Raw genomic sequence first — 10,386 nt, forward strand, 5'->3', positions numbered from 1 at the left:
TTACATTGCAGTTTTCAACCTTGGGCTAAGGTTTTATTTTAATGCCTTACTTTAATATATATATTTTTTTTATGTTAGCTGCCTCATCTCCGAGTAGTTAAGAAGAAGATGACGTCGCATCTTTCATTTTATTTTGCACATGTATTCCCAGAGGCGTGGGAAAAGTTCAGGTAAGGAGGTGATGTGAATCTGTTGTTAAAAATTAATAAAAATATTTTCAGATTTTTAACAAGGGGAAGATTTTACGGTGTGTAGTGTATATTACAGATTACCTATTAGAATATATTATAAGTAGATATATCTGAGCTGCGCGGTACAGAGGTAAGCGGTAATACTTTAAAAACACATTGGTTTCGTTCCCGAGGCAAAGATTCAACACTGCTGAGAATCAAAAATTCATAATTAATATTAAATTATTGAACCCCACAGGTCTTTCTCACATTCTGTCAGAGTATTTCCAAGTTTCAATAAAAATCCAAATAAATTGAATAAATCTGAACGAATCCGAAAAATGAACAAGTGTACAAGGAGATGGACTTGCCGAACGTCACAGCGGTGCTGCCAAGGTTTGTTATCTATATGAGGATACTGTGACAGCGCTTAATTAGCAGCAGACACATACCTGGACGGATGACGAACCTCGTGCTGGCACTGTTAGTGGGCGCGGTGAACTCTTTCGCTGCAGCAGCTGGTCCAGTTTCCTCACCACCTAGGATTCTTGCTGCAGATTCTCCATCCTCTACCTTCGTCGAATGTCACATCGGTGCTGCCAAGGTCTGGAATCCATGAGAGTACATTGTGTCAGCGCTCTATTAGCAGCAGACACATATCTACCTGGACGGATGACGAACCTCGTGCTGGCACTGTTGGTGGACGCGGTGCACTCTCTCGCTGTAGCAGCTGGTCCAGTTTCCTCAAGACAGGATTCTTGCAGCAGATTCTCCATCTTCGTGTCACCTGTTTCTGTACTTCATTTTATTTAACTTAATTTCAATTTCAATTTGTAATATTTATATTTTTTTGTAATATCTGCATTAACTGTAAAGCGCCCCTGAGGTGATATCTCACAAAAGCGGCGCTATACAAATCATCCAATAAATAAATAAATAAATACAAACTCTTTTTAAAAAATGATGAAATTCGCTTTAAAATTTAATATTTTTAAATAAATATATAATTTTTGAAATGTCAAAATTTGAATAAAATCATTAAAAAAAATGAAATATTTTATTAGCTTTTTTTCTTTTAAAATTACCGAAAAAAACACACGCATTTCATTGAAAAATGTATTTTAAACTTTATTGTCACCTCACTTTTTTTATCATTTCACATATAATAATTAATGAAGGTGCATTTTAATTATTCTGTGGTTTTCTTCTAGATTTGAATACAAAGCGTGGAGTTTTCTCTTCTTTATCATATTTCTTACCATGACAGTAAGAGTGACACAATGATTTCTAAGAGAGCCATACGATTGGAGCTAAATTAGCCTGAGGAATTAAGTCTTCTTTAGGGATGGGATGTTTGTTGTTAAGTGCATACGATGTTTGGCTACGAACTCGTAGTTTTACTTCGCAATTTATTAATTTAAAATAATGCGTGTAGTATATGTATTTGCAGCAGGTGAAAGACCATTTTCAGAATCAAAACGTTGTTTGAAATGGCTTTAACCGTGTTGATAACCAGATCTGAATATCCAGGTACTTCACTATCCTCTTCCACCTTATTTTCTTCCCTTACCCGCTGCCTTCAGCCTTTCAACATACCCCAATTGATGATACCATAGTCTCACTAGCTCCAGACGGTTGGGAGCAGTTAAGATTTTTTAAAGATGTTCATTTTCTCCACCCCTTATACAGGGTTTTCCAATAAGAGGTGTTATTTTGAATATCCCGCTATTTCCGTAGATGTTACTTTTGAAGCTGTCATTTTTTGTCATTTTACAAGTAAAAACTACGTCATTAATAAAAATGGAACAATACACGCTTCAACAACGCATTGAAATTATTAAAATTCACTTGAGTGAATCAAATGCAAATCATCTTGAATGATGAGGCCCATTTCCACCTCGGTGGCTTCGTCAACAAGCAAAATTGTCGCATCTGGGGCTCGGAAAATCCAATAGTTATTGTTGAAAAGCCTATTTATCATCAACGTGTGACTGTTTGGTGCGGTTTATGGTCCGGCGGAGGCATTGGACCTTACTTTTTCGAAAATGAAGCTGGAGCAACAGTTACCGTGAATGGATTGCGCTAGCGAGAGATGAATAATGATTTTTTTATGGCTGAAATTGGATGGTATTGATCTGGACAACGTTTAATTTCAACAAAACGGAGCTACACAAGCAACGTAACCATTGATCTTTTACGATTGAATATCAAAATAACACCTGTTATTGGAAAACCCTGTGTATTTTTATTTCTCCTCGCAAAAAATCACTTCACGGGAGACGGTGCCAGAGTTTCTAGTTCAATAGTTCCGTGCAGTGATGCTCTTTGGTGTCACATAAAAAAATTGATACTTCAATAATGCAATTGAGTAACTTCTTCTTATTTCGTCGTGCATCTCTTACCGGAGGTTGGTTACGGATACCATTGTGGTTTTTTTTCTTTGGAGCAGCTCTAAACAGTTTAAGCAATGAGGTCATACTTCAACAACTGCTGCGTTCCCAAAGGGTAAATGTAATATGCCGGCACTTGTTTTCCTCACAATCCACGTTGGTACTATTAACAATCTACTATTTATTAATTCCGGTGGGAAATTGATTTAAAAGTTTGACATTTTTAATCTATTTTATACACGTAGTCCAAAAACTATGATACAAATGAGAAATCAACGAATTTACATCACAGTTGTGATCGACTTTAGGTTAAAACTTTTTTGATTTAAGCTTTCGTTTTCGATTAAGGCCGTCCGCAGACTACACACTTTAGTTGCGACGACAGATAGAACTATCTATTCCAAAATTCATACAAATTCAAAAATGTCTCGCAACTGTCATGTGTCGCCGCAACTTAAGTCTCTCTTTCTGTCTTAATCGGGTCCGAAGTGTTTTAGGTCAAATTTGAAAAATAAGTCCGTAGCTTACTATCAGCTGTTTATTGTCTTTTAAGATGCGTCGAAGTTCATCTAAAAGTTTTAAACCCAAAAAATTACCGAAAAAAAATAAAAACATAAGAAAAAATAATAATCTTAACGCTCACGATTTTTGCATACTCTTTATGGCGTAGATTCATCATTTTCCGCAAGTAGTATGAGTTTCCAGGCACTGTGTATAACCAAATATCCATACAATAACCTGACACTACAACACTTCTAGTTTGTCAGACGATTCAGTTTCATTCAAACAGAAGATCTAATTGTCTTGCAAGATTGTGTTGGCATCTATGTTTGTTCTCCTGTGACAATCACATATAAAGGTACCATACTGTATGTTTGCATCTGAAAAAAATTGCAAACATTGCATTTCTGGGTATAAATTGTTGACAAGTAACGTGACAAGCAGAAGATATTATCTCCAAATTATAGTAAGGTTTTTAGAGACTTCGTGTTCATCGGTTTAGGTAAGCGAATATTAGAACATTTGAAAATACATCACATCACTCCACTGCTTGTTTTCAACCATTTTTATTGTCATTACTAATCAAAGAGATTTTCTAGCAGTGAGATCACATTTCTTAATGTTTCACTGATCGAATCAATCACACCTCGTATAGTTTCATCTCTATTGATCCGAATTCTAAAAGGGAGAAACGTCCATTATTGATTAGACCTCCGAGGCGTCTTCGATATTATGACGATATGAAAAATTACTCCTAAACTCGTCGACGCCTGCCGCCTTTTGTCCTTACAAATATAACCCCATTAGTATCAGATCACCTTACTTGGAACCCATTAGGAACAGATTCGATTATACAGAGGGTGTTTTTGGAATCAGACACCTACGATATTAAAAGTTACCACCAAGAAATAATAATATTCACCGTTATCGTTTTTATACATTTATATATACAGATTTTTTCTAGGGATAACATTTTTTCTGTGGTCATGTTTATATATATTTTTTAATTATCATGAATACGAATGGATAGTGAGAGGATTATTTTTATAGCGCCGTTTTCATGGGAAAATCACCTCAAGGGCGCTTTACAATTTAATTTATGTATTTAAACTTACCACGATGTATTGAAACAATTTTAAACTTTTCTCCACTTATTACATTTTTTGACCGTGTCCGGTTTCAGCTTATTTTAGCCATCTTCAGATTTTTTCATATTAGCTCCACACAGGAGATCCTGAGTAAAATAATTTCCCTCAGGGCCTATGTCATATTTGGGGATGCTGTGTGGTGGTTTTCTTTGGAGAGGAAGATCTGGAGAGTTCAAAAGGTTTTCCTCAACCTGTCTCTCATGATACGACCCGGTGTCCGAATTTATGTGGTGAGGTATGTCTGGGTCTTGGTGGCGGATTCGGCTGCCCACCAACTGTTTGACAGGTCAGACGGTGAGAGACTGGTCAAGGGAGACCTTTTGAACTCTCCAGCAGGACTCGCCTTGCTCCACAGTGGGAGGGATGAATTAATCACTCCTGGACATACTAACTCCCAAATTCCTACCCATCCCTCATGCCCTTTTCCTTCCTTCCTTCCCTAAAAAGATCCTCCACACAGCATCTCCAAAGATGACAAAGGCCCTGAGAGGAAATATTTTCCTCATTGCCTCCTGCGTGGAGCTTAAGTAAAATATATATAGTTCAATCTCTTATTTTGCCAAAAGCAATGAAAAACGTGAGTTCTAGTGACAAATGACTTAATAATTTTCTCATTTACGACAAAAGCTCCACTTATCGTGGAGTTGGAGATACTAGGATTTATCTATCATTCAGCTCATATATAATATTATGAAATCTCACATTAAATGTTATGGAAACACCATACGATCGAATCGAAGATTGGACTTGGGTGGCCTGGCGAATGCTTTGAGCTGCTTAAAAGTATGAAATAAATCATTGTAATTTATCACATTACATCAATGTCGGTATCAGCGGCATTTCTCTAAAGGATGTATTTAATATCACCGAGTTCATTGGAATGAGGTACCTAACTAGCCATTTAATATTGAAATAGTGGTCAAATTAGAGCTGTACAAAAAAAATAAAGCCAGGTAATGAGATTGGTATTTCCCTTCTGAAAAAGTATTCTTCTGTATTAATTGATTTGAATATTTTGATGTTATTTTGTAAATGTACTTTTTATTGACTGTGTATTCTACTTATGTTCAGAATGTTTTCTGTATAAAACTAAGTAAAATGTATTTACTAAGTATAATGTTATTTTATGAAAGTAAACTTTCTCTTGTTCTAAAATTTAAATTAAAAAATGAAATATAAATCCCAACTAATATTGTAAATGTATATGCGAAAGTGTATTTCTTTGTTTGTTTATTTGTCCTTCTTTCGCGTAGGGACCGATGGACGTGATTTTTGAATAGGAATTGTTGAAGGACTGAGAAGTGACTTGCTCTGCTTTTAGAAGTGGAAGGAAAAAAAGTTAATTCCACTAGAAAATTTTTTTGTACATTAGTTTCTCTCTTATACAGTAAAATATAATAGAAATTAAGAATAAAATAGCGACTGCAAAAATCGTGCTATATGCAGTTTTCTCTCCAAGCTCAAGATTTATAATAAAATATGTTTGTCTGAATCGAATTGCCAGGTAAGTATGTTTCTATATCTGTTTGTACATATAATGTAGTTAGATAGAGCCTTAAAAGTTATATTTTCGCACCGCCCTTAGGGTGATTTTTCACCAAAACTACGCTGTTCAACTTTTCCAATTAGTATTATTAAAATTGATAAATTTCCTGAAAAACAGAAATGTAAATAACACAATACAAGATTCATTCCACACGTACCATGTAAACATTTTTTTTATTAAAATGATTAAGTGCCATATGATATACTTACCTCACAACTTGTTTAAAAATGCTGAAACGTAGAAAAGTTATGTCCCATGTCTTATTGTTTTTTTTTCACAATTTTTCGAATAAAATGAAACTATTGTCAGTTTTTACAACCTGGTGTTATTTATTCAATTTTTTTAAATTTAATGAAAATTCGTTATATTATGTTTTACCGGTGATTTCATTACTTAAATTACTATGCACGTCGCATGAGATTTTGACGTTTTTTATGTTGAAAGATGGTAAGTTATACTCAAAATAGTATATTAAAGTATAAGTGGATAAACAGGTCTTTAAAACACGCGCGATTTTTCGAGCACGACGGCGTAGCCGAGTGCTCGAAATAAAGCAAGGGTTTTAAAGACCAGTTATCCACGAATACTTTCCGCTATTTTTTTTTATTGGTACACTTTGAAAACATAAATATTGATATTATTATTAAAAAATTGGAAATAAGAACTATTAATGAATTCGTGATGTGACATCACAATATCTTGTTGTCATGGAAATGAAAAACACAAACATTAATTTGCAATCTGTCGCATAAGATTTAACACCCGTATTCAGAGTCGATCCTTAAAGTTGTCTAAGTCAAGTGTCAGCCTTACCTAAGCAAAGGTAAGAACCGTCCTTACCTTTAACGCTTCTATACAGAGTCCACACTTTGAGCTTCCTTTCCTCAGGTAGAGACCTTTTGTCTACGCCGAAAGAAAGGTGTGACGTCATCCGAAACATGTCGATGTCCTGCTTCTACGGAAACAACATGCCCCGTTTTGGGACAATCTGTGTGTTTATCTATGCTGTTGTCTATGGATTTAGTTCAAGCGTCTGTCGTAAATAAGTAAATAACATCGGCCTGTCAAAAGTCTCTGTTACATCTTCAGTTGAGTGTCTCGAAAGTTTCCTTTTTAAACAATGAATTCTCGTATTATAATCACGCCGAGTGAAAGGCAATGTTTATTAGATTTAATAAACACATATCCTGCCGTTGCCAGCATTTCGACTAATCATCTGCAACTTGGCGAGAAGAAAAATGCGTGGGCCAAGTTGACAGATGATTTCAACTCAATCGCCGGCAATCAAAAGGTTTGTATCTTTTGTAATTGAAATACTAACTAGCCATCACGCCGTTTCCCCACAGGGATACTCTTTTTTCATTCATATACATACTCTTCTATTGTTCCGATTCCGTAATACTATTATAATACTGTATTATTGAATTCCTTCTTAGCGGACCCAAGCGCAGCTTAAGAAATGCTGGGACAACATTAAGTCAAAAAGGAAGATGGAGCTCTGCGAGGAAAAGAGGAGCAGGATGAAGACGGGAGGGGGCAGGCTGTCGCCAACTGTCTCTGATGAGCATCATCCCGTTGACAGCGTGCTGGACTTGGCCACCAACGTTGAACTGAGCTTTAGCAACGACAGCGATCGCGGTTAGTTTAAGAAAGTTATGTGAAATATTTTGGCTACTTGTTTATTTAACTTTGACCTTATTTCTTATAAAGTATTGTTTAAGTTTCAGATACCGCTGTGCCCAGCACCAGCACGTCTGCTTTATTCAGCATGCCATGGACTGACCAGTCGACGGAAGTGCCGGTGTTTGGTAAGTCAATTTTTGATAATATAATTGATTCTTATCAATTCAAAATGTGATTTGTTGTTAGATGGTAGTGTTCGCATTTCTCTGTAGGAACTTATTACATAATTTTATCAGTTGTCATGCTAAATCTTAAATAATTTTCGAGATAGAAATATTGCAAAAGTGTTTTTAATTTTCAGATATAACAAAAACACCGGAGGAAAGTTCAACGCCCCAGCTCAAGACGAAGACACGTCGCATTATAGCCAAGAAAGGTGACTATATTTACCTCTCTATTTGCTGTGATTACTTGCATTTTCGTACAAAGGTTCAAATAATGCTCGGAGTTCGGAGAGCTTTACTTTAACCTCTCGTTTTCCACCATAAAGAAAGAGGGGCCCTGTTGAAGATGCTGTGTGGGGAATGTTTTTGAGGAAGGAGTGAAAATGGGTCTTGAAGAGACCAATGTTGTAGGAGGGAGGAAAAACAGAGGCCAGCAAATCGTTCCACAGCCGAGCTGTTGATGACAAATGTCATCCGTGTACATGCAATGAATATGCTAATATCGATCACTTCGTCGGTAATCTGGCCTCATACAAAAGATGCATTAAACTTAATTTGTTTGCTAGTAGGTACCACGATAATACATCATGTAAACATAATATGCCTACCAGTACTGCACTCCAAAACTATTTAATGTACTAGAAATCATAGGTACTTGAAAAATTTATCAAATCGGATGACATAATACAGGATTTCTTACTTTTTATATTTAAATCTTTGTGGGTACCTTTTAGAGATAATTTATATTTCTACATTTTTACTGTTTTTTTTCTTACTTTAAATTTTAATTTTTACTTGTAATTTATAGTTTGCACTTTATATTTACTTTACACTTACTTACTTTACTGTGTAAATAAATAAATATGTTGGGCGCGTGTTTGGCGTGTTTCCCGACTGTGCACTATGTCATGGGGCACAGAGTGTTATTTACACAAATAAACCTGTTATTTACATTGATGACTAATCAGCTTGCAATTTTGTGTTGTTTCACTAATCAGCTTGTAATTTTGTGTTGTTTCAGACTTGATACCATCTAGTGGGCAGGTGGTTCGGGACGAGGGCCAAGTGCGTTGCCTCAGAAGCACCAATCTAACAAAGTACGATGAAGAAATGCACGTAGTAAGGATGGAGACTGCCCGGGAGCAGAGAGAGACTGCCCGGGAGCAGAAGGAGACTGCCCGGAAGCAGAGGGAGACTGCCCAGGAGATTGCCCGGGAGCAGATCGAGACTGCCCGGGAGCAGAGGGAGACTGCCCAGCAGATTGCCCGGGAGCAGATCGAGACTGCTCGGGAGCAGTCGAAAGGAGCTCGTCTGCAGAACGAACTTATAGAACTACAAATAAGAAGAGCGAAGGCAGAATTGGAAAAAGAGCTCGCCAATAAATAAATATGAATAAAAAATATATTAATCTCCAATAAATGTTTTATTTATTTTCCATTCTGTTTCAATTTTTTTGATAATGGACATTATTAATACATACATAGGTATATATTTAAGATAAACCCTTGTGCTCTTTCATAATTCAATACACAGCATAATTATAACATATTATAAAAAATATGACTTCACTACTCATTACATTAGATAAGGTGTCCTTTCACAGCATGACATTACACAGCACAATTACTATGCATTAAAAAATATGACTTCATTAGTCATAACATTAGATATGGTGTCCTTTCACAGTTCAATACACAGCACAATTACTATACATTATATATGGTGTCCTTTCACAGTTAATTACACAGCACAATTATTATACATTAGATATGGTGTCCTTTCACAGTTCATTACACGGCACAATTACTGACGTCACTATTCATTACATATATGGTGTCCTTTCACAGTTCATTACACATCACGTAAAATGTCTTTGGATAAATGCATCTCTTATCGTTCTGCCTGAAGCAGACTGCACCACCGAATTGACAGGTATATTTATACCCTCAAACCGCCCAAAATGCTGGTCGTTTGACGATATACATAAATTATGCAAAATGGCACACGCAACGATAATGTTTGTAGTATTACTTAGTTTATTTTCTAATTTCCTCCTCAGACAAGGAAATCTCCTCTTCCATACACCAAATAATCTTTCGACTACATTCCGTGTGGAAATTTGCGCCTTATTATATTTTTCTTGCCCTTCATTTGCAGGATTTAATACTGGTGTGAACATATAATTTGTCTGACCATATCCGCTGTCCCCGAGAAGAATGCCTGTAATCCTTTTCTCCTCAAACTTTAGGCGGCACGCGCTGTTTTGAAATATCCTGGAATCGTGGGTAGAACCAGGCCACCTGGCAACTATGTCCAAAAATTCCAAACGTGGACCTGACACAGCTTGCACATTCAAGGAGAACCATCCTTTCCTGTTGCGAAAAGATTCCCCTATTGTTCGGCTTGGGCTCTTGATGGCAATGTGTGTACAGTCAATACATCCGACGACTCCTGGAAATTGGGCTCTTGAATAGAAGAGTTTCCGATTTTCAGCGTAGTCCTGGGGCCGTTGAGGAAAATGAATAAATTCAGTTATCCGTTGCGCCAATCTGGAGGAAATCTTTTGCACTACTCTGCTGGAGGTTGGTTGGCTCAGTTTGTGTAGATCTCCCGCAACAATCTGGAATCATATAAAAATATGTAGGTAGTTAATGAACATTGAAAATAATACAAGATGAACACTCCATCTAGATATTTTGTACATCTAAGGGCATCTGGTTAATTTTAGGTTGACATCATGTTTTCATTAAATAATATATGCATTCTTTCATTCTTTGTCGATTT

General features: G+C 36.3%; 1 protein-coding gene across 2 annotated transcripts; it reads left to right on the forward strand.

Moving 5' to 3' along the window:
- The first annotated feature begins 6,718 nt into the window (after positions 1-6,718).
- On the forward strand, positions 6,719-9,004 carry LOC149424065 (uncharacterized). Of its 2 annotated transcripts, none has more exons than XM_089631147.1 (5): positions 6,719-7,046; positions 7,192-7,393; positions 7,477-7,563; positions 7,740-7,814; positions 8,624-9,004. In XM_089631147.1, the coding sequence occupies exons 1-5, from the start codon at positions 6,876-6,878 to the stop codon at positions 8,986-8,988; spliced, it is 900 nt and encodes a 299-aa protein (XP_089487273.1). In that variant the 5' UTR covers positions 6,719-6,875; the 3' UTR covers positions 8,989-9,004. The 2 variants fall into 2 exon arrangements, with proteins under 2 accessions (XP_089487273.1, XP_089487274.1); XM_089631148.1 differs by having other exon boundaries at positions 7,483-7,563.
- Positions 9,005-10,386: the final 1,382 nt, after the last annotated feature.

Source organism: Hesperophylax consimilis, chromosome 4 (genome assembly GCF_061612785.1).
Source record: "Hesperophylax consimilis isolate HC1 chromosome 4, BYU_Hcon_1.0, whole genome shotgun sequence".
In the NCBI taxonomy this organism is placed as follows: domain Eukaryota; kingdom Metazoa; phylum Arthropoda; class Insecta; order Trichoptera; family Limnephilidae; genus Hesperophylax; species Hesperophylax consimilis.

Excerpts from the sequence above, each read along its gene's own strand:
- LOC149424065 (XM_089631147.1), top strand. The coding sequence starts at position 6,876 with ATGAATTCTCGTATTATAATCACGCCGAGTGAAAGGCAATGTTTATTA. Across the intron at positions 7,047-7,191 it reads CAATCGCCGGCAATCAAAAG|CGGACCCAAGCGCAGCTTAA; the intron begins GTTTGTATCTTT and ends ATTCCTTCTTAG. Across the intron at positions 7,815-8,623 it reads TCGCATTATAGCCAAGAAAG|ACTTGATACCATCTAGTGGG; the intron begins GTGACTATATTT and ends GTGTTGTTTCAG.